We start from the raw sequence: 26,865 nt of genomic DNA, 5'->3' as shown, positions 1-26,865 counted from the left end.
TAGTATTGCTACTGGATACAGGTTCCACATCAAATCTTACATAACTTCACCTGGGACGATTCCATTTTACTCAGACCGCCCAGTCTCTGCCTTAACCTACTTTCTCTGGACCAGGGGGGCGGCCGGTTTGAGCCGAGATTACAGTTTTCTCTTAAGGGAAGCGAGCGTGTGGGGAATGGGCTGTTCATTTGTTGTGCCAGCCAGGAGCTCCGGAAAGCGGGAATCCGGGCAGAGTGGGCACGAAGCAGGGAAGCCGTGGTCTGGGAGCCCACGGTGCAGGCGTGGGGCGAGGGGCGCAAGACCCTGGCCACCCGCCCACGGCCGGACACAGGTGGAGAAGGGTCGGGCGGAACTGCCTCCCTCGCGCTTGCATTTGCGAGGGGGAGGGCGGAAGCGACGGACGCGGGAGGGCTGTAGTAGCGGGTTCGGAGAGCGCTGCTTCCGGCGTCAGCGGTGCCGTCGTCGCTTCCGCGCTATGGCGGCGCTGGGTCGGCAGGTGAGCTGCCGCCGCGTTCCGGGGCTCCTGGCGAGTCGCGGGGGTGTGCGCGTGCCGACCTGGTGTGGCATCCCGACCTTCGGCGCTCTCCGCCGCGTTGGTGCGGTTTTAGCCCATTGTCCCCCGCCTCCGCCGCCGGCGCTGGGCCGAACCCGCGGCTGGACCACAGACGGGGCGACAGGGGAGGCGGGCGCTCCGAGCGGGCGGGCTTGGCTGAGGGCGAGGGCTCGGCGGCCGAGGGCGCTGGGGAGGCTTTGGGACGCGTCTTGAGGGGCGTTGAGGACCTGGGGATTGGGCCTTGTTGGTGGCGCGCGGGCCTGTTCCCTGAAGAGTTCTGAGGTAAACGGGAATCCTGTGTAGTGTGTTGACAGGCTAACGGCATTCCGTTTGTGGAATGAATGCAGTTAGGTGAATCTGGAGACGGGTACGAGATACAGAGTTTTCAGATGTGGGTACCGACTCGGACCCCAGAGTTGGCACAGAAATGATTTTAAGCTAAAGACGTTTGAGAGACTGAAAGAAGCCAGCTTGGAGCGGCCCTTATCTCATTAAAAGCAGAACCTTCCAGGAGAGAGGGCGCCATAGAGCCTTTCTCCTGGGGAGTTTTACTGCCTTGAAGGAAAAAAAAGAGGGATGACCCCTTGTATCAACATAAACATTGTCACAAACTTTCTGGGCTCCCACTTGTTCCCCGAAGAGCCCTCCGGTTTGTTCTTCCTCTAGAAACCTTCCTCCCCCATTTGCCCCCAACTCTAGTCATTTAGGGAGCTACCTCTTTCCTGAATCAACATATACATATAAATAAACTTTTTTCTTCTTGTTAATCTCTCAGCTAAATTTGTAGCCCCCCCCCCCCTGAACAGGTAGAGGACCCCCCACCCCTCAAGGTATGCTTTACCTGATGGCCTTGAAATTGTTCTCCCAATCCCTCCTTGTCCCTGTCCCCAGTTATAACAGCAAAAGCAAATCTATGCTTCTGCAAACTCTGTTCTCTGTACATGAACTTCTCTGTAGGCTTTTAAAGTCCAGTTATGACTTTGCAGATTGCTTATAAAAACTTATGGTTGTGTGGGACCAAGGAGCTAAATACCCTGACTCAGAAATCCTGTGGTGTTCATTGCATTGATGTGACTAGGAATTCATTCCCTTTGTGTCTTACAGGTCTTTGATTGGCATCGCCTGACCCCCCTTACCTGGGCCCTCCTCACTAGGCCGACTCGTCAGCCTGGAGAACAGAAAAGGACGACTGCTTTTTTGTTGCGTAAACTAATGACAGTCTCCAATGGAGGGGGCCTTGAAGAGTCATCCTTTGTTGAACCCCCAAAATGTGCGCAGAAAGCGGAGCACAGAACAGGGCTGACTCAGTGCCTCCTTGAGAAGCAGAGAACTCCTGTGTCGCAAGAGAACGTTGTCAGTTCCCTCCTCGACATGGGTTTCAGTGATGTCCATGTTAATGAACTGCTCAGCATACAGCCAGGTACCCACCCTCAACAGATGCTGGACATCATTTCAGAATTAGTACTTTTGGGTCTGAATCCAGAGCCTGTGTGTGTGGCCTTGAAGAAAAGTCCTCAGTTATTGAAACTGCCTGTGATGCAAATGAAGAAGCGCTCCAGTTACCTGCGAAAGCTGGGCCTTGGAGAAGGTATGAGCTGGTGGGGATTTTATTTGTAGTACTGAGGAGTCAGAGCTGGAGACCGAGTAGCCTGGTGAGCTGGATTCAGGAGGTTTCTGGCAGGGGGTGGTGGGGGCGGAAGTCCTTGAGAGGAATGTGTGATTTGGCTTAGAGGTGAGGAGGCAGAGTGACCTCTGCAGAGGGACTTGCAGGAGGGAGGGGGAGCTGAGTGACCCGCCCGGACTCTTGTCTGGTGTGTTCACTGTGGGGGCTCTGGCATCTAGGCGGTGGTGGGCATGGGTTGTGGGCATTGGCTCATGTGTATGTATGTACCCTTTGATATTTAATTGACTCGGGGTGGGCTCAGTGCTTTGTGTCTGTCTTTCTGATGTGATGCCAGAGACTTAGAGTTCCCCGTAAAGGCTTGGATTCCAGTCAGGTGTCTCCATTTAATGTGAAACGTGAAATCTTTCCAGATTTCTGGGACAGGTGGAGTGGCCGTTCCCCAGCCATCATCCCCACCCCACAGGTTCACACTTCCCAAATCCTGGAAGTTCACTGGATCTCTCTCTCTTTTTTAAATTAATCAATTTTATTTTTGACTGCCCTGGGTTTTCGTTGCTGCGTGGACCGCTCTGTGGCGGCAGTGTGCAGGCTTTTCACTGCAGTGACTTCTCTTGTTTGAGAGCACGAGCTCTGCTCTAGGTGCACAGGCTTCAGTAGTTGCAGCACGCAGCCTCAGTAGTTGTGGTGCATAGGCTTAGTTGCTTTGAGGCATGTGGAATCTTCCTGAATTCAAACTTGTGTCCCCTGCTTTGGCAGGCAGATTCTTAATCCATTGCACCACCAGGGAAGTCCATTTGGGTCTCTTAATGGGCTTTTTTGGAGGAGGGTGGGGGATCATGAGGATCTCCAAGGATCCCTACCCACTTTCACCAGAGGAATTCCACTGTTTTGTTCATTTTTGTCTCTTGTTGGTAGAATATTGTTGGGGATGGGGAAAGGGGAGAAAAGGTTGGGAATCCAGATTTCAGAGGATCTCAACAGGCCTCCTTCTATTCTCTAGAAGATGAGCAAAAGGTGATGGTGTGTGTTTCTCTTAACAGATTACCTCTTGCAGTGTAATCTGAAAGGCTCAACTTAACACCTTCCTTGTGCTCAGTTGCTTCAGTCATGTCTGACTTTTTGCAACCCCGTGGACTGTAGCCCACCAGGCTCCTCTGTCCATGGGATTTTCCAAGCAGGAGTATTGGAGTGGGTTGCCATTTCCTTCTCCAAGGGATCTTCCCAACCCAGGGATTGAACCCACATCTCTTTTGTCTCCTGCTTTGGCAGGTGGGTTCTTTACCACTAGCACCACCTGGGAAACCCTAACACCTTATGTGTCTTCATTATAAATTAGCAAGCTCAGCGCGACCTTAAGCTGCAAAGATAAACACTAAACTCCTGAAATTCATTCCTGAGTATGTTTTATCAAGACACTGACTCAACCGTTAGGGAGATTTAACAGTTTATTTAAGTGGTTTCCAGTTTCTAGGTACTGAGTTTTATTCAGCTATCTATAGGAAAGCCACATGGCCCAGTTTGCCTGGGGTAGTCTCAGTTTATGCCGATTTTCCTAATGCAGTTACTAATAGAGCCTCTGTCCCTCTGAAGTGCCTTAGTGTGGATAAAACCTGTGATCACTCTGCTAACCTGGAGATCAGTCTTGTGCATCAGGATTCTTACCGTTATTATGTTTTTATTGTGGAACCACTTTTCATTTCGTTCCAGCTCCTAGGTCTTAAGATGTTGGTTGTGAATGTTTCAAGGACTGTTTTATTACAGGAGGAAACATGAATACAAAGCCCCAACATGCGGGAAGCTGCTGTCCCATCCTCCTGTCTGATTTTTCCAGTAAATCCCTGTGAAAGCCTTTTCTAGGTGAGGAGGGCAAGAGGGACCTAGCATATGAAGCAGGTGCCTTTCAGCTGGGAAGCCTCCCCGAGGGGCGACTGGGGAGTCTGAGAAGTGAAAGGGAGTCACTGGGGAGTTGAGTCATTCTGGCCCCTTCTGTTTCCACAGTGCTCCTGGGAAGACATCTGAAGCTGGCACTCTTCTGTAGAGGAGAGGATCCTTGTTTGTTTTTTAAATTCTGGCTTGATTTAGGTGTGGTTGGCCCCTTGGGTTTCTGGAATATCCTAAAATGATGTACTTGCCCTTTTTAATGATCTACAGGGAAATTAAAGAGGGTGCTTTACTGTTGCCCTGAAATTTTCACCATGCGTCAGCGGGACATTGAAGTCATTGTTGGGGTCCTTAAGGAGAAGTGCCTTTTCACTATAAAGCAAGTCACTGAGATTTTGCACAGGTGCCCGTATGTTCTTCGGGAGGACCCTGGTGAGCTGGAATACAAATTTCAGGTAAGAATGGCTGGTGGTGTGATGGGTAGCAGCAGGTTTCCAGTGTAGTCATGGTCAGCTGACTCACCTGGCCAAGCAGACAAGGTCAAGATTAGACCCGCTTGGTTCACACCAGCCAGAGAATTTGGTTTTGAGTCTTCTTTGCTACAGGTAAAAGATCTTTTGCAACTTTTCTGCCATTAATAATGGATGACTCAGGCCCGTTCTTAGACTTCATATGATACCTCTGCTTGAAATACCTAATTTAAAATTAGCTAGAACCTTCCTATCTTTTGAATCTGTTTTGTATGTTGATCTTAGAAATGTGAGTATGAAGATTGTTCTAAAGTTTTCGGTCACAATTTTGATGACTTAGGTCAGATCCTAGATGTTTTCTGAATTGTTTGCCTATTTTTTTCATGCTCCCAGTTTTTCTTACCCCATGAAGAAAAGTAGAACTTAATTTCTCCTTCCTGCCCTTTATTTTTTGCTGCATTTTTCTCGATATAAATTTGAAAATGCTTTGAAAGCTGTCGGCCATCATGCAGATGTTGGGGATCATAGTGCTCTGCTGTTGTTGACTAGTCAGGTTTCTCCAAGTGCTTTTGGACAGTCGCAGTTGGCTGTGCTTTAGGAACCTACCAGGCTTTTTGCAGCTGCCTTCCTAACCACGTCTGTGTCTCCAGTATGCCTATTTCAGGATGGGGATTAAACACGTGGACATTGTGAAGACGGACTTCCTGCAGTACTCCATGACCAAGACCAAGCAGAGGCACGTGTTCTTGGAGCGACTGGGCCGGTACCAGACCCCTGACAAGAATGGGCAGACACAGGTCCCCAACCCTTTACTTAAGGACATCCTCAGAGTTTCAGAAGCTGAGTTTCTGGCCAGAACAGCGGTGTCTTCTGCTGAGGAGTTTGAGGTTTTTAAGAAACTCTTGGCCCGGGAGGAAGAGGAGTCTGAGGGCTGCATGGCTGACGAGGAGGAGGAGGAGGAGGAGGACAGGGAGGAAGAGCAGGAGCTGTGATGGACGGACTGGAGTGAACGGAGCCCAGAGAGATGAAAGGTTATTTTAATTTCCTCAAAGCTTTTGGGAACTTCACTTCATTCTTCTCAGGGTATTTTTTATTCTTAAACTGGTCTTTTGATGAAAAATGTTTAGAAATCACCTGAGAGGTAGACAGGCCAAACTAAGCAGCAGATGCTTTGGCTTGATCAGTCAGGTTCGGTGTGGAGGGCCCTGCTCCATCCTGAATCACAGACTGGGACCTCCTGAAGTCAGGGGGCTCAGTGCATCAGAGTCTGGTTTTACTGTTTCTTGGTCATCTGTGTTGGTGATGATTCTGTGACAGAGTGGGGATGTTTCTTCTGGTTCTAGAGTCATTTTACATCCTTCTAGTGACAAAGAGTTAGGAGAAGACAGTGAAGCTTTAGTACATCACAACAGTTTATTTTAATGACAACAAGTAGCAGATTTTCCACAAAAATACTCATGTTTTTAAATAAAAAATATTGATTTGTAATTGTGTTCAGTGTACAGCAGAGTAAAAGAAAGTTGACTGGTGACATGTGGTTTGTTCTGCACAGCTTCTTGATGCCAGCACTGTGAAGGGGCGCTTTTTGCCTTTCTGAATAACAGGCCCGTCTCTGACCTGTGGGGGAACCTGCTTTTGTGCCAGCTCGGTCCAAGGGCCGCATCCAGTCCTAACGTCTCCGGCAGCTGTGGAGTGCTGACCTGGAGTGTGCCAGGACATGGTCCAGATGGGGCTTCTGAGGCCAGAGGAGAATGCGCGCTTGCCAGGGTCATGGGGTGTTGGGGTCTGGAGCCGGGCCGGGGTCTGGGCTTGGCATCATTGCAGGGAGCTCCGTGGCACCAGAGGTGGCCCCTTGGGGAGGCCAGAGGTTCTGAGGAGCAACTTTGAAGAACTGGGGTTGGGGATTGGGCTTGGGTGTGCACCAGGGCTCATCTCTGAGGTAGAGTCCCAGCCCTGGTGGCATGAGCTCGGGGGGCGGGGAATGGGGGGTCACTACATGTTCTGGGGGCTCTTCCCCGGGGACGGGCTGGCTGGCACAGGATTCATGCTGCAAAAGACATTTTTGGTGATGTGCCCAAAACCTGAGATGTGTGGTACTTGGCCTCATTCTTCTCACAGAGACGTTGTAAGTCCTGTCAGGCGGCTGTCCTCACTGGGGCGGTCCTGACTCTTGGGAGTGCCCGGCACCATCTGGGGTCAGTTGTGTCGTTAGGCCCGAGGGTGTGCGTGTGGCCTCAGGACAGGCCTGCAGTGGTGCCAAGGCGCAGATGCTGCTCCGAGGCCACCTCTAGCAAACACGACTGTGTTGATTAGTGAGAACTTAAGATTCTAAACGGGCTACTTGTGTTGTTTCTCTTTTATTTAAAAGATTTTTTACGATAGCTCTTTTCCACCCTGTGCTGGGATGGCGCTGGGAGATGGGGGACGCAGCACCTGGTGCAGACGCTTGTGCCTTCTCCAGGCTCATGCCGGAGCGTGACTGCAAGGAGACACTTTCTGCACGAGGCCAGCAGCTCAGTGAGCCCCTCCACACGGGAGTCCAGCATCGGCGGCGGTAGTTTGCCAGGGGCAGTAGTTCCGACCCAGCAGAGCTGCGGAGGTTGGCTGACACTGGGTGGACCCTTGTCTACTGGGGTGCTGGTGGGGGGCAGCGAGGTGCTGCGTAGCTTTCCCCGTTTGCACCGTGTCAGCCCTAGTGCAGGGGGAAAAGGGAGGTTTCATCTTTACTGTCTTCTTTGGCCGTGGGAAGGAGGTTTCCTGTGCTCTTGTGTTGTATGGCCTTTTGGTGGCTGGCACTGTCCCTGGAACCTGAGATGTTGCTCTTGTGCTCCCCAGTTGGGGCTAACAGAATCTTAAATTTAAGCTCGATTGTGTGGTTAGTTGATCCAAAGTTTGAATAGCACAAGACTGCCTTGGCAGCCCAGGATTGTTCGTTTTATGTCCACACAGAACTGTGTATGCCCCTGACAGTTTTCCGATTCCATTTTACTCATTTCTTTGGGTGGACTTTGAGGATTTCCAAGGATGACATTAGAGTTTGACGAAGGAGCCATGTGGGAAAAAGCAGTGGCTCATTTGTAATGTTTCAAGGATAAATTATAATTCCTTTAGCATCAGGAAGTCTTCTACTAGGTATATAATTTATAAAACACCAAAATGGGTTAATCATAAGAAAACAGCACCACGCTCAGGACTCAGTAAACTGTTTCTTGTAGGAACAAAGGCTTCTAAGGTCAAAACGAGCATGTTACATTTGCCTTCTGGCTGAGGGGCTTGAGGTTGTTACGTGGCAGTGGGGCGTTCCATCCACTTTCCGGTGGTCTCGCCGTTGGCGTGTGGCGCCAGAGCTTACGTGGGTGCAGTGGCTGGGCCCGGCGCACAGCACAGGTCAGCAGAACGTGTGTACGTGTGTGGTTTCCTCTCAGTCCTCCCAGTGCCGGGGCCCCTGGACTGCTCTCTGCCGTCTTCTCCAGGTGGGCCTTGGAGACGGGGTACCTTCGGGAGTACAGTAGAGAATTCCTTGCTGAAAATGACAGAATGCATAATACACAGACATATGCACACAGAACTTTAATATAAGTAAAAAGCCTAAAATAAATTCTGTAAAAAGTCTTTTATAAAGGTTGACAGCAAGGCGGCCTTCCTGGGCTGTGGTGCTGACTCGGGGCCGGGTCACTGGGAGGTGCCTGGGGCTTGTGCTCCAGTCTGGGCTGGCTGTTGGAGCGCTTAGCGCCATGCGGGGTGGGCTTTGTTGCTTTGGTTTTCACCTCATCTGCAGGGAGGAGGAGTGCAGGTCAGAGGCGTGCTGGAGAGAGGGGTGGCAGGATGACGCGGTGGTCGGTGTGTGAAGGAGGGTGTGGAAGATGCTGCCTGCTGCCTGGTAGCCCCCAACAGCGTTGCTTGAGTTGTGACCTCAGGGAAACCTTTCCCAGCATCTAGTCTGGTCTCCCCGGCTGCGCCTCTCCACACCGCCTGGCTTGTGGGAGGAGCCCTGCGGTGCTTGGTGGACATGCTGCTTTGGCTTTCCAAGTGGGGTTGAAACATTGAGGTTTCCCTGAAACCCTTGAGGTCTTTGGTGCCTTGGTGGGACTTGTCATCCTGGGGATAGACCGCAGCCTATGGCCTCAGAGACCAGGGCTGAGCTTAGCATGGCGCATGGGCCGACTCGGCTCTGCCTGTTTTTGTAAATAAACTTTTACTGGAACTCAGCCATCCCTCATCAGTCACATGTCTGTGGCTGCATTTGAGCTACCACTGCAGAGCTGAGTCATTGCCACAGTGACCATCGGGTTCGCAGACCCAAAAGTACTGTCTGGCTTTTACAAAAAAAGTTGTAGATTAAAAAGTGTTTGATCTCCACCTTAGTGTTTGCTACCATCTTCTCTTTCAAAATCAGCTGGTCCATATGGTGGGTCACTACCTGCAAACAATCAGCATAGACTGCTGGCGGAGGAGAGCCGGCTGAAGGGCTTCCAGTGTGCCTCACCTCTGCACCTTCTCCCAGCCCCACAGTCTTTGCCTTGGAAGGTGTAGATAGCACTTCCTCCTCAGTTTGGTGGTTGGTTCCTAAGGGGAGAATCCTTTTCTGACGTTGGAATCCAAAAGCTGGTTTCTGAAGGTTGCAGAAGCATTTCTGGTGGGCAGCCTTGCTCCCCCGGGGCGTATGTGTGTGCAGTGCTCGCTTAGAGCAGCCTGGGCTCTATCTGGTGAGGGTCTGTCCTGGAGGTCTCCCTGCCTGTGGCTGATGCCTGCCTGGCCTGGCTGGCTGTCTTCCAGAGGCCAGAGGAGAGAAGCTGCTCAGGCCACTGACTCCAGCCAGGATGCTGTTTTCAGTCTGATTTTAGACCTCATCTTCTTGGGCTTTAGAAACTCGTGAGGTTGATGGAACACAGCAGGAACATCCTGAATCCTTAGAAGAGAAAACAGACCGGGTATGAGGAGAAGGTAGTTTTACACATTCCTCTTCACACAGCGGCTCTGGGCTGTTGCCCCCAGAGGACCTAAAGAGCTCGCCCCTCCCCGCCTTGAGCTGTGGGTGCATCCCCTCTGACGTGGTGGGTGGGGGGTGGGGCAGGCTTGTGGAGGACTGGCAGCTCCCTGGTGTCGGGGACAGCGGCCGCGTCACAGCTCAGCTCCGAGGTCTGCAGGCTGCTCCCTTCACTGGTGACACCGTGGCTCTCCTCTGAAGATGGGCTATCCCCATCTCTCCTCTGAAGATGGGCTGTCCCTGGTCTCTCAGTTGAAATGAGTTCTTGCACTTCGGTCTTGGGTGAGTTGTTGTGTGTGAATTGTTGTTGTATTGTTGAGTCTAAATCATGTCCGACTCTGCGACCCCCTGGACTGTAGCCCATCAGGCTTCTGTGTCCTTGGAATTCTCCAGGCAGGAATCCTGGAGTGGGTAGCCATTCCCTTCTCTAGGGGATCTTCCTGACCCTGGGATCGTTACCTGCACTGGCAGATGGATTCTTTACCTCTGAGCCACCAGAGAAGCCTCTGTGTGTAAATGTTTCCTGCTTATTTGTGTTTTCTCCATCATTTTAAGAACAGCAGTAGTAGTGTAGTTAGTGTTAGTTCCTCAGTCATGTCCGACTCTCTGTGACCCCATGGACTGTAGCCCACCAGGCTCCTCTGTCCATGGAGTTCTCCAGGCAAGAAGACTGGAGTGGATTGTCATTCCTTTTTCCCTGGGATCTTCTTGACCCAGGGATCAAACCGAGGTCACTTGCACTGCAAGCAGATTCTTTACCATGTGAGCTATAGGGAAGCCCCTCAGCATAGGTATTAAGAATAGGTATTCTAAAAGCTAGTATCTGCTAAGTTAATAGTTGAGGAGTTCTGATTTGTTTTTATAGAAATGGATTTATTGGATGAGTTTTAATAAAATATTATCTTTCAGGTGACTTATTGCAGTATAAATATTTCACACTCAAGTTGTATCTGTGGGTGGTGATCTTCTTGCAAGCCTTGGAGTGCATCTTCTGAGTATTTGGGGATGGGAGGAGTGGGATACCCGCTTGAGGTCACGTGTTCCCGCTTATGTGTGGCTGCCCCGCCCGTGGGCCCAGCCTCCTCCTTCCAAGATCTGCTTTAGTGTCAGCCTGGGCCTGCAGGGCTGTGCTGCTCCTGGTGTTTACAAAGGCCTCTGAGTAACAGGCGGCTGTGTGTGCAGCTGCTCTGCCCCGGCTGCCTCCCGCCCCTCCTGCCCCCCCGGGAAGACGGGCTTCTCAAGTGCCGAGCTGCCCTGGCCCGGCCAGAAGGCCTCCTTCATTCCCAGTGGCGTCATGTTGACAAGAAGTTGTGTTGGGCGCTATGGGTCTCTGGGTTAGCCCAGCATCTTCTAGACCGTTGAGAAGACCTGCTCAGAGTTTCTGTGTGGGGAGGTGGCAGTCCCAGGGGGGCTGAATTGCCAAAGAGGCTGGGACACCCTGGCATGAGCAAGAATAGTGTTAGATGGCCCCTTCTGTTTCAGGCTGTCTGAACGCCAGGCCCCTGTGTGTGCGCACTGGGGCTCCCAGTGCACCAGCCCCCACTGTGCTCTCAGGCCCCCCCCTTCAGTGGCCGGCCCTGCAGGGCTGGGCGCGCTCCTAGAGCTCCTCCGCCTCTGGCTCCAGGCTGCGCCTCGCCGGTCCTTCCCGTGGGCCTCTCAGTCCCGCCTCCCCGAGCCAGGTGGTCCTCAGCCTCTGAGAGCTCAGCCAGCCAGCCCTCCATGGCCATTGCTGGTGACTGGGGAAGGCCTGTATCTGCTGTTGGAGACAGGGTGGCGTTCAGTGTGTTTGGGCTAAATTTATGTCTGCTGGGAGGCCTTAAGGACTATTTTCCTCACTCATTTTAACCCCTTGGGAAGCTCTGAAACCTGATGGTCTGAGATTCTGACACAGAGCTGCACATGGAGAAGGCAGCCTGCCCGAGGGCCTGGCGCTGGGCAGGGCGCTCCTCAGACTTTGCAACAGCTTTGCGGGCCCAGGGAACATACCTTAGGATTTCTTCAGTGTAGGACTGTTACTTTGTTTCCTGAAACAATTGGAAAAATGTGGTTTATGAAAAAGAATGTGTCCCTGTGACCTGGCAGCTGCCTCAGCCCTGGCTCTTGGCTCTGAGGCTGTCTTGTCTTTAGCTCACACATGTTGCAGTTTGGGAGCGTGGTCAGTGAGACGAGGACACAGGTTAGCGTCTTACTCTGTGCCCCCACCTGACTTGGGGTGGGCGTTGTGGAGTGAAGACAGGCGGGCACCTGCTGGGCCTGAGTGAATGGGGGTGTGGGGGATGGGGGCTTGGGAGATGGGCGATGCACTCGGGTCAGGCAGCAGCGGGGCTTCGCCTGGACTCAGTAACTCGAGACCCAGGGCCTGTGGCACCTGGTTGGTCTATGGGGAATGTGACTGAGGTTCTGACTCTGCCGTCTGTACTCAGGCAGCACATTGTTTGATAATTCTGTGGCTACCTTGATCCCTTTGGGGAAAGACCTGGGTGAGAGTGAATTGGGCCTGTCAGTAACCCTTCTTAATACTAGTGCCAGAGACTGTGTGAACTTCCATAACCAGAGTGACGCCTCAGCACCCACCCCGTGACTTCCCCCAGCACCTCCCTCTAGTACCCGCCCTGTGAGCCCACACCCAGCACCCATCTTCTGATCTTCGCAACCCCTGTGATCTTCCCAACCCCAGTGCCCACCATGTAAGCTCCCACAGCATCAGCCCTGTGAGCCCTCACTCAGCACCATCCTGTGATCTTCCCAACCCCAGCACCCACCATGTAAACTCCCACGGCATCCGCCCTCTGAGCCCCCACCCAGCACCATCCTGTGATCTTCCCAACCCCAGTACCCACCATGTAAACTCCCACCCAGCACCATCCTGTGATCTTCCCAACCCCGGCGCCCACCATGTAAGCTCCCACGGCACCCGTCCTGTGACCCACCACCCAGCACCAACCATCCTGTGATCTTCCCAACCCCAGTACCCACCATGTAAACTCCCACCCAGCACCATCCTGTGATCTTCCCAACCCCGGCGCCCACCATGTAAGCTCCCACGGCACCCGCCCTGTGACCCACCACTCAGCACCATCCTGTCATCTTCCCAACCCCTGTGATCTTCCCAACCCCGGTGCCCACCATGTAAGCTCCCACGGCACCTGCCCTGTGACCCACCAGCACCCCCATGCCCACAGCGCCCATCTGTGGGCTGCTGTGCACATAGCCGGGCTGCACATCTTGGCAGCTGGGCTCAGCCATGGCCCGTTGGCACCCCCCAGCCCCAGTCCGCAGGGCCCCGCTGGCCCCATCACTTAGTCACCCGCGGGCACAGCTCGGCCCCGCCCTGGGACGCACCTGTCTGGGGCTCTGGTGCGGGTGCTCTCACAGCTCTCCTTGAAGCAGGTGTCCGGGTGCACTTTGTAGACTCTCTTATACCTGCGTCACCAGAGAGCTCTGTGAAGCCAGGGGCTGAGCGGAATGTTGCCCAGCTCCTTCACCTAGGCCACACCAACCTACAGTGACTGTGCAGACCTCTGAGGAAGGCTGTTATTTTCCTAATAAGACTTTCTCCTATAGATGTGTTAAAATGTCAACATAAAAATTATGTAATTTTAAAACGATTTTATCAGGCTATAAATTTCATAGAATAAGATATGCCCATTTTAAGTGTACATTATGATGAGTGTTGAGCATCTCTCATGTAAGAGAGAAAGACTGCTGTTTCACAGGCACATCTTGCTTGAGGTAGGCGGTGTTGTATAGTTGCTAAGTTGTGTCCTACTCTTTGCAACCCCATAGACTGTAACCCTCCAGGCTCATCTCTCCATGGAATTTCCCAGGCAGGAATACTGGAGTGGGTTGCCATTTCCTTCTCCATGAGACAGGCTGCTTGGCCCTAAAGCTTTGAGACAATAAGACTGTCCTCTTCTGGGAAGTTGATGGAGAAACCTTGGAGATGCAGGCATCAGATGTGGGTGGTACACAGGACAGGAGACTCTACCCCAGCCCTGCCTTATTAACTGGTGTACTCTGAGATGCCCCTGGAGCGTAAGCCTCAGTTTCATACAAAACGGGAATTGCTTATCCTGCCTCTGTCACAAGTTTATAGAGAACAACAAATGAGACATTAAAGCTTTTGGAATGTTGGAGCTGTTTGAAAGAGATCCAGGGAGTTCAGTGGGTAAAACCCCAGCTCATGAGCTCAGTCTAGGAGAGCCTTTAGGATCTGAAGCCTTAGCTACGACTTCCATTTCCAGTCATCTGGCCGTGACAGGATCTGGAATTAACCACATGTGAACAACTGGAGAACTGGACAAGATATAGGAAGTTAGTCTTTTCAGATGTTAGAAAACATCCAGGACTGGCCTGGAGAGACGGGGAACAAACGAGCTCTGTGGTTGTGCTGCAATTCCACCTGTAGGCGCTGTTTGGGCTGTGGTGGGTTGAGGGGGAATCCAAGCAGTGGTTGCACTGAGTTGGTGAAACAGAGATTGGAATTAGGGAGGCAAAGGTGGCAGGAATTCGTGAGTCAGAGTCCAGAAAGGAGGGAGCTGTGCAGAGGAAGCACTCCAGACATCTGGAGAGGGCTCCCCTTGGAGATGGAGCTGTGCGTGCACGGGGTGGACAGAGGCGGGCAGTGGGCAACACGGAGGAGCTGGACAGTCCCAGAACCAGAGTAGGGAGGTCCTGATTAACGGTAGACTGTTGCAGAGAAGCAGAAACCCCGGAAAGGCCTTGCTTTAAAGGGGGGCAGGATGAACCCCAGAATAAAGCTGTGCTGAAGCCACCTGAAAACAGGCCTCAAGGGGTCTGTCTGAATTGCCTTGCAAAAATCAAACAATAAAGGAGCCAAAGAAGGTCCACTCTCAGCACTTCCATTCAGTGCAGTATTGGAAATGCTGGGCACAGCCCTCAGACAAGAAAATGGAATACGAGGTGTTCAGATTGGAAGAGGAGAGGGGGAATTGCCTGTTTGTAGATGAGATCACACTCTGTATAGGGAACTGTAAAGTCTCCACACAAAAGCTATTAGAACTAGTAAATGAACTCAGCAAGGCAGCAGAATACGAGATTAATATACAGAAGTCTGTTGTGTTTCTTTACACTAATAATATGAGAAAGAGAAAGTTAAAAAAAAAGCCTGCTTAAAATCACATAAAACAACAACCCAGGAATAAACTTAGCCAGGGAGATGAAATACCTATATACTGAAAACTAAAATGTTGATAGAGGAAACTAAAGATGATTCAGAGAATTGGACAGATATCCCATGCTCTTGGATTGGCAGGATTAATACTGTTAAAATGGCCATACTCCCCCAAACAATCAAAACACCTATGATGTTTTCCACAGTACTAGAACAAATAATCCTGAAATTTACATAGAACCACAAAACACGAATTGCCAAGCAATCCTGAGAATAATGAACAAAGCTGGAAGTATAACCCAGACTTCAGCCTATACTGTAAAGCTGCAGTGATCAAATCAATGTAGTATTGGCACAAAACCAGACATACAGATCTGTTGAACAGAATAGAGAACCTAGAAATAAGCCCATACACATATTTACTGCAAATTCAGGCTTAAGAAAGTAGGGAGAACAACTAGGCCATTCAGGTATGACCTAAATCAAATCCCTTATGATTATACAGTGGAAAATAGATTTAAGGGATTAGATCTGATAGAGTGCCTTGAAGAACTATGGATGGAGGTTTGTAACATTGTACAGGAGGCTGTGACCAAAACCATCCCCAAGAAAAAAATGCAAGAAGGCAAAATGGTTGTCTGTGGAGGCCTTACAAATAGGTGAGAAAAGAGAAGCACAAAGCAAAGAAGAAAGGGGAAGATAGATATACCCAACTGAATGCAGAGTTCCAGAGAATAGCAAGGAGAGATAAGAATGCCTTAAGTGACCAATGTAAAGGAATAGAGGAAAACAGTAGAAAGGGAAAGACTAGAGATCTGTCTCTTTAAGAAAATTAGACATACCAAGGAAACATTTTATGCAAAGATGGACACAGTAAAGGACAGAAATGGTATGGACCTAACAGAAGCAGAAGAGATTAAGAAAAGGTGGCAAGAATACACAGAACTATACAAAAAAGATTTTCATGACCCAGATAACCACGATGGTGTGATTACTCACTTAGAGCTGGACATCCTGGAATGCGAAGTCAAGTGAGCTTTAGGAAGCGTCACTGTGAACAAAGGTAGTGGAGGTGATGGAATTCCAGCTGAGCTGCTTAAAATCCTAAAAGATGATGCTGTGAAAGTGCTGTACTCAGTATGTCAGCACATTTTGGAAACTTCAGCACCGGCCACAGGACTGGAGAAGGTCAGTTTCCATAAGACAGGCAGAGCCAAGAACGCTGAGATTCCTGCACAGCTGTGCTCATCTCACACGCTGGCAAGGTGATGCTCACAGGCTTCAAGCCAGGCTGCAGCAGTGCGTGAGCCAAGAGCTTCCAGATGTACAAGCTGGATTCAGGAAAGGCGGAGGAACCAGAGATCAAATTGCCAGCATCTGCTGGATCATTGAAAAAGCAAGAGAGTTCCAGAAAATCATCTGCTTCATTGACTATGCTAAAGCCTTTGACTGTGGATCACAACAAACTGGAAAATTCTTCAAGAGATGGGAATACCAGACCCACCTTACCTACCTCCTGAGAAACCTGTATGCAGGTTAAGAAGCAACAGTTAGAACCGGACCTGGAACAATGGACTGGTTCCAGATTGGGAAAGGAGTACATCAAGGCTGTATATTGTCACCCGGTTTATTTAACTTCTGTGCAGAGTACATCATGCAAAATGCTGAGCTGGATGACTCAGCACAGGCTGGACTCAAGATTGCCAGGAGAAATAACAACTTCAGATATGCAGATGATACTACCCTAATGGCAGAAACAGAAGAGGAACTAAAGAGCCTCTTGATGAGGGTGAAAGAGGAGAGTGAAAAAGCTGGCTTAAAATTCAACATTCAAGCATCTGGTTCTATCACTTCTTGGCAAATTGATGGGGAAAAAGTGGAAACAGTGAGATACTTTATTTTCTTGGGCTCCAAAATCATTGTGGATGGTGATTGTAGCCATGAAATTTCAAAGATGCTTGCTCCTTGGAAGAAAAGCTATGACAAACCTAGATACAGTAGTAAAAAGCAGAGACATCACGTTGACAGCAAAAGTATGTATAGTCAACACTATGGTTTTTCCAGTAGTCATGTACAGATGTGAGAGTTGGACCACGAAGGCTGAGCACTGAAGAATTGATGCTTTTGAACTGTGGTGTTGGAGAATACTCTTGAGAGTCCCTTGGACTGCGAGGAGATCCAATGAGTCCATCCTAAAGGAGATCAGTCCTGGGTGTTCATTGGAAGGACTGATGCTGAAGCTGAAACTGTGATACTTTGGTCACCGGTTGTGAAGAGCTGACTCACTGGAAAAGACCCTGATGCTGGGAAAGATTGAAGGCAGGAGGAGAAGGAGGGGACAGAGGATGAGATGGTTGGATGGCATCACCAACTCAATGGACATGAGTTTGAGCAAGCTCTGGCAGACAGTGAAGGACAGGGGAGCCTGGCGTGCTGCAGTCCACAGGGTCAGAGTCAGACACGACTTAGTGACTGAACACCACTACCACCTATAGTTTGTTAACCTGTGAAAAAGGAAGCAAGAACATATAGTGGCAAAGATGGGCTCTTCAGCCAGCAGTGTTGGTAAAGCTGGGTAGCTACATTTAAATCACAGAGCATTCCCTCACACCACATACAGAAATAAACACAAACAGCCTTAAAGCCCTAAATGTAAGACATGACACTAAAAACTCCTAAAAGAGAACACAGGCAAAAGAATCTTTGACGTAAATTGTAGCAGTATTTTCTTAGATCAGTCTCCCAAGACAAAAGAAATAAAAGCAAACACAAACAAATGAGCCCTAGTCAAACGCTTTTGCACAGCAAAGGAATGATCGACAAGACCAAAGGACAGCCTATGGAATAGGGGGAAGTATTCAGAAATGATATGACCAGCAAGGGGTCAGTGTCAAAGCTGTTAGACCTCAGGGTCCTGTGAGGACTGGGCAGAAGCACTTCAGGGTCAGGAACACACCACAGGCGTGGTGAAGGCGGGGAAGAGGGACTTACACGTGGTGACAGATGCCTCCTTCCCAGACCGGAATGGACTTGGTCTCTGAGAACAGCCGTGTGCAGGGCTGGGGCACCTTCGTGCAGGCTGCTGGCACAGAGGGAGGGCCGCTGCTCGCCAGGAGCTCACAGCCACGTCCCCTCTTCCTGCAGCCACTGTGGTCCCGGCTTCTGCCCTGTGGCTTCCTGGGCTGGGTCCCTGTCCCGGCTGCTTAGCAACCGAGGGTGCTGCTCTGGGTTGGGGTCCTGGGAGCCTGCAGGCTGCTTTCCCTCAGGGCTCGCCAGAGTCGGCCTGATGGGCCTCAGGGCTGTGTGGTGTGGGAACTTCTGTCCATCTGCCTCTCATCCTTGTCCCAGATGTCTGAGGGCAGCAGGCCCCTCTTCCCTCCCACCACCTCCTGTCCCTGCGGAGTAACTGTCCCCCGAGCCCCCTGTTACCTGGGCAGTGGGAGGCCTGGTGGCTCACGGCCTGCCAGTCCCCCCTGCCTGTGCCCTTGGAGGTCTGGGTGCTGTGACCGGGCCCCTGTCTGAGCCTACTGTGACGGGCATCTCAAGGCCAGGCCCTGGTGGCCCCAACAGGCAAGGGGGAGCGATTCCAAACTCACCGAGCTCACAGTGTCTGCCTTTGAACCCTGGGCTGCAGTCACAGCTGTGGGCATCCTCACCCGGCACACAGGTGCCTCCGTTCTGACAGGGGTTTTCTGAGCAGTTCCCAGGGGTGTCTGCAAACGGGCCATGAGCTGTTAGTCTTGGGCCCCACAGGAGGGTTGGGAAGCATCAGTGTTGCTGCCTCCTGCTGTTCCCGACAGCGGTGGGCCCGCGGGGCGGTCAGAGCGCCGAGGGAGAGGGTGGCCTGTGCGCCTGCCCTGAGCCCGTTAGCCTGGGGAGCGGAGGAGGCAGGGCGGAGCGGTTCCTCCGGCCCCAGTGCCAAGCCGTCGCATGGTGGAGGGGCCTGGGCCCGCGGCTCCCGTCACGGCTGGGCTCTGGGCGCTTCCGGAGAGGCTTCTGCCCCCTGCTGGCCTGTGCCCTGCGCCCCACATTTCCGCCGACTTTGCCCTGTGTGTGGGGCTCTTCTGCTTGGAATGCAGAGGCCAACCCTTGAGAGCCCTCCTCGTTCTCCAGTGCCTGTCCGCAAGCCCCGACCCAGGCAGCCTCTGTGCTGCGGCCGCTCTGCCTGCTGACGGCCCGGCCCAGCGGGAGCTGCGGGCAGGCCGGTCAGTAGCACTGCCAGGGAGGGGCAGAGCCGGCCTTTCCCCCTCAGCGTCCACCGTCCGATCCAGCCGCTCCCCTGCCGTCCCCTCGGCAGCCTCCCCGTGAGGCGCTGAATGGGCAGACCCCACCGCCCCCGCTGCTTCGCCTTCCTCCTCGTGTCTACTTCACTTTGCTTCCCCCTTTCTGTCCCCTAGCTTTCATGTTGTTTTGTCTTTCCTGGTGCGCTAAAGGGAGTTGAGGGCTTGAAAATATCTTTTATCATGGAAAAGGTAAAACTTAACAGTTTGGAGTATGAAGAACCCTGTATACCATCACTCAGTTTCAGTTATGAGCATTCTGCCAGTCTGGCTTAATCTATTTCTAGCTTTCCATCTGCTTTCTTTAGTTGAATTTCAAAGCAGTTCACAGAAACCATTTCACCTGTAAATATGTCAGCAAGCATCTAGTACATAAAGACTTAAAATTTTCACATAAGCACAGTGCTACTGTTATAGAGTTAGCAGTCGTTCCTTGACATCAAATCCAGGTAACAGATTTACCACGTGCTTTTTTGTGAGAGGCTGAGTGACACTTGTGCCGTGCCTGGGACCCTGGGCCTGGGGTTGTGTGCAGCAGAGGGGCTTTCACCAGAGCTTCGCTTTCTGTAGCCCCGGTCTACTGAATCCCGAGTTCATTATCTCTCACACACACAGTAAAGTAAATAAAGTGAAGGCTGTTTTGAACAGAGGCTGGGGACGAGGATGCGGCTGTGCCCTGTGGTGGGGCAATGGGGTCCTGTACGAGGGACAAATCACAGGGTCGGGAGGCTCAGGTCCTTCCCGCAGAACACCTGTGTGTGGGACGGAGGTGGCTCCCGGGGGATGTGACCCGCACAGTCCATAAGCTGTCCTGGGTGAGAAGAGGGAAACAGGAAGACCGACCAGCCCCACATTCACTCCACGTTCCCAGAATGGCAGGTTGCCATCTTGGGACTCCTCCAGGAGGGCCCTGACCCAGAGATCTGCTTGGTTAGCAGATGCCAAACGGGCGTTAGCTGTGCCCTTGGGGCGTCCTTTCCTTCCGAAAAAAACCTCTGATAGTCTCCAGAGAGAAGGGGCAGATTACTTAGGAGGAAGGAAGAACACAGGTGACACCAGCGACAGTCCAGATGACCGTGGACTGCTGCCTGGGGAACTGAGAGGGGAGCTGTGGACCCCGAGTCCTGCACCCAGGGAACCTGGCCTTCAAGTGTGTGTTTCAGGCCCAGAGGGCTTGGGAGCTTGTAAAGGTCCATGGGAAGTTCCACGTGGACCTTGGCAAGCTGAGAGCACCAGGAACAGCCCAGGCCCTGACAGGCAGTGCGCAGACTGGCCCCACGGGACACGAGGCTTTTAGAGAGGCCCAGGGCATACAGGCAGTAGGACAGGAGGGCCACGGTGAGCCGCTGACCGTGCCGGCCCTGGAGAGACAAACCAGGGCCCAGTGTGCTCTCTCAGCCGTCCTGCTGGCAGGATCCAGAAACCTGGCAAACCCTGTACTGCCCGCCGCCGGAAGGAGGCCAGCCTGGTGGGCCACTCAGAAGACAGCTCAGGCTGTCTTCATGTGGGCATTTCCACATCCCAAACCAGGAGATGTGGGCAGGACACAGCAGCACTGCTGACAACAGCAGGCTGGGCCCAGGAGCCTTTGGAGTTAGCTCACGGGGGACCAGGTGCTGGGCTGAGGGTGAGTGCGCGCGGGACGCTGGGCGAGATGCGCCCGGTGAGGAAAGCCCGCGTTGCTCAGGCACCACTCTGAGGCACCACATTTTTGCGGGCAGAAATCTCACACTTCCCTGCTGTCTAGCCTCTGGTGGAGCAGAGGACAGCAGCACGGAATTGGGGCTCGTGGGTCGCCAGGAGGACAGCAACAGGAGACAGCTCACTGCTTGTGTTCTGGGTCACGGCTGGGTGCCTGGGCTGACAGCCGTTATTTTAGCAAAAGCTAACTTGACTCACTGAGAACGGGCCGGCCTGGTTTGATCGTGAGCCTGACGGGGAGCCAAAGTGTTAGTTGCTCAGTCGTGTCTGTCTCTTTGCAACCCCATAGCTGGTAGCCCACCAGGCTCCTCTGTCAATGGAATTTCTCAGGCAAGAGTACTGGTGTGGTTTGCCAAGTCCATCTCCAGGGGACCTTCTGAATCCAGGGATCAAATCCAGGTCTCCTGCATTGCAGGCAGATGCTTTGCTGTCTGAGCCACCGGGGCGCCAAGACCAGGACTAATTTTGTCCCCCTGGCGGCCACTAGAGAGCGTCTGCCCTGTTGTCACCTGGGATCATCTCACACCCTTAAGGCTTCGTCCTCCATGTTAGCAAATGTTGCAGGCGGCAGTGGCGTCCAGGGCCAGCCTGGAGCACCCCTAGTCTCTCCTCCAGGGGACCCAGGAGAGGCCACCCCACGCCCCTCTGGTTTCTGAGTTTTGTGAAATGAAGCATCTAATATTTAAAAGGGCTGATACAATGGAAACTCTTGGGCAAAATGTTTTTCACTTACAAAACACCAGCCACACGAGTGTCTTCACTCTGCATCTGAGTCACAGACTGCCTCTTATGGGCTCACCCAGGCCTCGTCCGCTGAGTGCTGGACTGTGGCGCCGGGAGCCTCCACTGGCAAACACCCTCTGGTGCAGGTGCCTGGGTGTGCCCAGGTGTCCATGGTACCCTGGGGGCCACAGGTGAGGCTGCATCCTGGGCACTTGGCACTCTGCCTTCTCAGAGTGCTGGCTGATGGGTGAGCCCAGTTTGGGCCTGTGGTGTGACCAGGAGAAAGGGCCACTGCCCCTAAGCTGTCCCCAGAGGGACACGGCCCCGACGGTCAGAGCAGGAGGAGAGGCTGAGCGGGGGTCTGGGTTTCTGGAAGGAATACAGCCTATTGGCGCTGCCCAGCGGGGAGGTGCCCTGGGAGCATGCCCGAGGGGACAGGCCCTGCTCGCCAGGCCCGGGTAGCAGCCGCCTCCTGGTGACGGCTGCCCTCCTGCCTCCTGCCATCTGCCCCACACACGCCTGGGGGAGGTGGGCTGTCTCTGAGGGAGGACCCAGTGTCCAGGCAGCTGCAGTCCCCAGGCCTGGCCCTGTCTGCCGGCGTGTCGTGTTGGGCCCCCTGGCAGGCAGGGTGCTCAGCCGTTTCCTCGCTGTGGGCAGCCCCCTCCTCACCTACCGTCCTCAGGCCCCCGAGGGTGGTCAACCCGGTAGTCTGCTCCTGCTGACTTGCTCTCCACGTCCTTGTCACCGCCGCGTTTGGGGAGCTGGAGGGCCAGGCTGGCTGGCGTGGGGACCACCTCCGTGTTCTCCACTTGCACCAGAGCCGTGGGTTCTAGAAGAAATCAAGACGCCACAGTGCTGACCACGAAGATGCTGCCTCGCGCCGTCCTGGGGCTGCCTTCCTTCTGGAAAGGGACTTCTCTCCCTCAGGGCCTGGGGACATCCGCAGGGCCTGGTGTGGTGGGGTCCTGGTGGGTCTTGGCGCCACCTCGGGTGGGATCAGCTTTTCTCTGGGCAGAGCCCAGTCCTGACCGTCCTGCCAGTCCTCAGCAGGGACTGCTGGGTGGAGGTCACTCATGGCCCGAGAGCTGACCTGCTGCTTCACCCTGAGCTGCTGGCTGAGGTGCTGGCTCCCCCTCACAGTCGCGCCCTGCTCCTGAGGGGCCACAGCGCCTCTCCCCCTTCTCTGCCCTGAGCCAGACCTCGCACTCGGCCCTTCTAGAGCCTGTGAGGCTGGTGCGGCCAGTCCAAGGACCCTGCGCTCCTGCCACAGCACTCGGTGGGGTGTCCTCACTCGGACATGCTCCTAACAGGTTTCTTGTCCATCTCCGGTGCCTGCTGGCCGCCTGTCCCTTCGGTGTGGGCTGCTGTGTTGGGAAGGCTCCCTGGGAGCCTGCGGGTGGCGTGGGCTCTTCATGCAGGCCCTGGAGTCCTGGGCCCCTGACCTCTTTGGGTCCCCCTGCTGCGAACACTTTGGGCACTGGGGGTAGTCTCAAAGTCCAGGTTTTAGGGGTCTTGTCCCTTGTCCTGCTGGGGACAGGAGGCCACCCAGGTCAGCCTGGCCACTCACGTGATCTCACAGTGACCCGCTTGCGGGGTGAGCTGCCGAACCTGGCCCTCACTCGTCCTCTGCCGTCCACGAGCTCTGAGAACCTGCGAGAGTCAGCACGGGTCAGCAGGGGCTCTGGGCCGGGGTCTCGGGGGCGGCAGCTGAGGCAGGCACCTGGGGGCCTGGGTTGGCGTCGCGGGGGCACCGGGGTCATTGAGCAGGCGCAGCTCGGGCAGGCGTGCGGGGGCCGGGCGGGTTCTCAGTGCCTTCTGGGGGAGTCCGTCTCTGTGCCATCGTCTGTCGGTGCTGTCCCTCGGGGCTGCGGGCGGGCGGAGGAAGCGGTGGCCATGTGGGCTGGTTTGGGTTTCCCTGTGCCTGGCTGAAGAGGGGGATGCCCCATCGCAGCCCAGCCCCACCTCTGCCCAAGGAGGAGCTGTGGTTGCTGCCTGGGTGTTGTCCAGGCGCTGGTTCCAGCCCTCGCCCTGGCCCAGGCTCTCCATCTGCGGGTGAGGCAAGGCTTGGGGCCCCGTCCAGACCCACCTGGGCTGAGGCCCACAGCCCGCACACCCCGAGAGAGGGGGCCGCTCCTTTGTGGGTGGGGGCCGCCCGCCCCAACCCCAGGGCTGGCGCCCTTCTCACCTGCATGCCCTTCCTCCCAGCTCACAGAGGGGCCCCACCTCCCCCGTCTGCCCGGCTGGTGGGTCCGTGTCTCAGGGCACGTGTGCTTCGTGCCCCGGGGGCAGGCTGGTGGGTTGGGAGACGAGGGAGCCCAGGCTGCTGCCTGCCTCCCTGCAGCACCTCACCATCCAGACAGACTGTTTTGTGAGCTGGAACAGGTAGGGGGTTGTACAGACCCCTGTGGGGTGGGCGGGCCTCCCAAGCGCCCCAGAGCAGACCCACGTCCTCACTGTGGCCCTGGGCCTCTCTCCCCAGCTGCTCCCGCCTCCATCCATCCACTGAGCTCCCTTCCTGCTTGTCCCAGCCCTGCTTCTGGGCTGTCCTGCCCCTCTTTTTGGGGGTGCTGTCCAGGAGTTCCTTAGGGGTCAGGCCTGGCCTCCAGGCCACTATCCAGGCCCGCTTCCATGCTGCCAGCCTCATGGGTCTTGCCACTGGCTCCTCTGGGCACCTGTTTTCAGGTGAGGCCTGTATTTACTGCTCACTGTCTGGGGTCCACCTGGGCGGACACCATGAGTGGAGGCGCAAGACGCTTATGCTTCCCAATTGCCAGCTCGCTGACCCAGCACAGCTGCGCAGGAGCTGCCCCCCATTCTTGCGCGTGCAGTCCTGTGCCAGCACAGCACTGCTCCTGGGCTGCCTGCCCATCCCTGGAGCAGCGTGGCTGGGCCGGGGGAAGGTCCTAGACGGGGCCGCACTCACAAGTGATGATGTACAGGTGGGCAGGCTCGCTGTGCAGCTGGGCGCCCTCGGCGCTCTGCACGGCCATCACCGAGAGCTGGTACCGCCGCCCGGGCACCAGGTCCCGCACCGTGTAGGACACCAGCCTCCCGCTGGGGACGTAGCGGCTCTTGGTGCTCTGGCTGGTGGTCACATTGATGACGTAGGCCTCCAGAGAGGTGCCTGGAGTGGGGGCATCCCAGACCACGTGGGCAGAGGTGGCCGTGACTCGGGCGGCAGTCAGGTTGGCTGGCGGCAGAGGCCCTGGATGAGCACGGAGCAGGGGAGGGGAGTGAAGGTGGCTGGTGGGGTCTTCTGCCCAGGACACACTCTAAAGATCTGACATGGAGGCTAAAGCCTTGCTGGAAGCCAGACCGGGTTGTCACAGACCTCACTGTCCCCAAGGACAGGTGGAGGGGCGTTGGCAGCTGCTCAGGGCCGGCAACAGCAGGCACCCCGTGAGGCTCCTCTCCCCCCCACCCCCAGCGCAGTCCATCAGGTTGCCCTCCCGCATGGCGTTCTTCATCCCCCTGAGCTTGGCCACACACACCTTCTCCTGGGATGTAGGTAGGGGAGTGGGCTAGATGGGCAGAGGGTGGGCCAGGGACCCCACACCCAGGGTCAGAGTGAGGACCTGACCCTTGCTGTCTGCCTGTCCCACCAGGCGAGGCCCTGCCCTCCCCACCCCCGCTCACTGCCCCTCCTGTGCCTGGACAGCCCGTGTGCTGGGGAGGAAGGGGCGGTGAGGGCTGAGTGTTCTCGCCCGGGTGGACAGCCTGTCCATCCTTGCTGTCTTCTCCTCCTGCCCTTGTGCAGTGACCTTGCTCTGGCAGGGGCCTGGGAATACCCACAGTGAGGGCAGCCTCGGGAGGTCATCCCGGCAGGGGCCCTGCCCAGCCCCCTGCAGTCACCATCCCAGGCCCCTCTGGGCCGCATGCACGTGGCCAGGGCAGCTTTCTGGGGCTGCGGCCACTCAGAGACTGAGAGCAGGGCTGGGGGAACTTCCAGAAGGGAGCTGAGAGCCCTCACCCCTCTACTCACGGGTCCACACGTGCACCGGGGCCGAGGCCAGGCTCTCCGTGGGGTGCTCCTGCCCCCCAAGCCCGCTGAGGGCTGTCACCCAGATGGTGTATCTCCTTCCTGGCAGCAAGGCCCTGTGGGGAAGGGAGGCCGGGGAGAGGAACAGGATGGCTCTGCTCTCAGACCACGGCTCCGCCCATGGGTCGTCCTGGGGCCCGTGTGACACTGGTGGGGGGTCTTCCCGGGGTTGGTGTGACACAGGTAGGGGTCGTTCTGGGGCTGGTGGGGGTCGTCCCGGGGCCGGTGTGACACAGGCGGGGGTCGTCCTGGGGCCGGTGTGACACAGGTGGGAGGCATCCCAGGACTGGTGGCCAGGCAGCCTCCACAGAGGCCAGACTATGGCCTGAGAGCTGAGTGCTCCTGGGATAGGAAGCTACTCCCTGGTCTGTCTGTCTAGTGCTGGACTGGACACAGGCCTGGGGTGGCTGCAATGTGGTTGGAAGCTGGTGTTCAGACAGCAGAGGCCAGCATAGGGCAACTGAAGGAAAAGGGTGTAACAGGCAGGCCGGCCCACCCCCTGGGGAGGGCTGGCCCTGGGATGGAACTTCTGAGGGTCTGCAGTGCCCTCGGGGAGGAGAGGGTCTCCCTGCCCCTAAATGTCTGTGCACAGTGAGGCTCCTGCCAGCTGAGCATCCCTTCCTCTGGGGTTCTGGAACCTTCTCCGGGCTCAGGTGCTGGTGACTACCCCCGCCCTCCTGCCCGGTAAAAGCCCTGGGTGCTATATGTTTACTTGGCTCCCCGGGAAAGTACCTGCAGGCTGTGGTGGGGGTGGGGTGTGTTGGGGGTGTGGGGGGGAGCTTGTCATGTGTGGGGAGGGGCTGTGGAAGCTCACCCATGGTCCCTGACTTGTTCCTGCCCGCCTCTTCCTTTCATTGACATCATTTTATACCTTGTCTCTGTCCTGAGTCTCTGCTGAGTCCTGGGGAACCCCATTGTGAACTTGGGGATGGCCTTGGGCACCCCAACACAGGAGTGCCCACCTGGGACCCCATTTGTGTCTCTGTCCCGCTGTTCCTGGGGCATGGGCAGAAGGAGCCACAGCCACACTTCACAGACAAGGGGAGGGGGCGTGGTCTCCAACACAGATAGCCATACGGCTGGACAGAAGAGCACAGAAACGTGGTGGAGAGAAGTTTTGCAAGCTGGAAATGTGCGGGTGCGGGCGGGTTGGTGGCCTGCCCGTCCCGCCTTCCAGAGCCCCTGTCCCAGCCATGGCCCATGGCTGCTCTAGGCTGGACGCTGCAGAGCTGTGCCTGAGCCCAGCTCCACAGCTGTGGTCAGACTCAGGAGCTTGGTGGGGACGTCACAGCTGCCGCCTTCCCTCCTGACCCCGCCCTCAAGCACTGCCCACCCTCCCTGCCTGGGTCAGAAGCTCTGAGTGGCTCATGGGTCCATCACAGGCTGCCGTCTGGGAGCGTCCCTGAGCTGGGGGCCTAGGCTGGGGGTCTGAAGCTTCCTTGTGGTGCTGCTGAAACGTTTATTCCAGTCATC

The 26,865-nt window shown here is 54.9% G+C and overlaps 2 protein-coding genes across 4 annotated transcripts in view; one reads left to right on the top strand and one right to left on the bottom strand.

Annotated features, from left to right (window-relative positions):
- The first annotated feature begins 394 nt into the window (after nucleotides 1–394).
- Nucleotides 395–6,059, top strand: MTERF4 (mitochondrial transcription termination factor 4). Of its 2 annotated transcripts, none has more exons than XM_043462206.1 (4): nucleotides 395–496; nucleotides 1,658–2,141; nucleotides 4,329–4,513; nucleotides 5,179–6,059. In XM_043462206.1, exons 1-4 carry the CDS (start codon nucleotides 476–478, stop codon nucleotides 5,518–5,520), a joined length of 1,032 nt encoding a protein of 343 aa, XP_043318141.1. In that variant the 5' UTR covers nucleotides 395–475; the 3' UTR covers nucleotides 5,521–6,059. The 2 variants fall into 2 exon arrangements, with proteins under 2 accessions (XP_043318141.1, XP_043318142.1); XM_043462207.1 differs by lacking the exon at nucleotides 395–496 and adding an exon at nucleotides 649–835.
- A 727-nt stretch (nucleotides 6,060–6,786) lies between these two features.
- SNED1 (sushi, nidogen and EGF like domains 1) overlaps nucleotides 6,787–26,865 on the bottom strand; it is a 73,276-nt gene continuing 53,197 nt past the window's right edge. Inside the window, exons 23-32 of one of the 2 annotated variants that reach the window (XM_043462203.1) lie at nucleotides 25,336–25,448; nucleotides 24,277–24,558; nucleotides 23,074–23,218; nucleotides 22,921–23,003; nucleotides 22,027–22,182; nucleotides 18,246–18,362; nucleotides 17,641–17,731; nucleotides 12,858–12,938; nucleotides 11,502–11,539; nucleotides 6,787–9,437 (exon numbers count right to left, since the gene is read on the bottom strand). In XM_043462203.1, coding sequence (XP_043318138.1) covers nucleotides 11,503–11,539; nucleotides 12,858–12,938; nucleotides 17,641–17,731; nucleotides 18,246–18,362; nucleotides 22,027–22,182; nucleotides 22,921–23,003; nucleotides 23,074–23,218; nucleotides 24,277–24,558; nucleotides 25,336–25,448 — 1,105 coding nt within the window. In that variant the 3' untranslated portion in view covers nucleotides 6,787–9,437; nucleotide 11,502. The remainder of the gene's footprint in view (nucleotides 9,438–11,501; nucleotides 11,540–12,857; nucleotides 12,939–17,640; nucleotides 17,732–18,245; nucleotides 18,363–22,026; nucleotides 22,183–22,920; nucleotides 23,004–23,073; nucleotides 23,219–24,276; nucleotides 24,559–25,335; nucleotides 25,449–26,865) is intronic. The other variant, XM_043462204.1, reaches the window with a different exon arrangement.

Source organism: Cervus canadensis, chromosome 2 (genome assembly GCF_019320065.1).
Source record: "Cervus canadensis isolate Bull #8, Minnesota chromosome 2, ASM1932006v1, whole genome shotgun sequence".
Lineage (NCBI taxonomy): Eukaryota > Metazoa > Chordata > Mammalia > Artiodactyla > Cervidae > Cervus > Cervus canadensis.
This window is presented reverse-complemented; position numbering and strand designations above follow the sequence as displayed.

Excerpts from the sequence above, each read along its gene's own strand:
- MTERF4 (XM_043462206.1), top strand. The coding sequence starts at position 476 with ATGGCGGCGCTGGGTCGGCAG. Across the intron at positions 497-1,657 it reads TGGCGGCGCTGGGTCGGCAG|GTCTTTGATTGGCATCGCCT; the intron begins GTGAGCTGCCGC and ends TGTGTCTTACAG. Across the intron at positions 4,514-5,178 it reads AGCTGGAATACAAATTTCAG|TATGCCTATTTCAGGATGGG; the intron begins GTAAGAATGGCT and ends CTGTGTCTCCAG.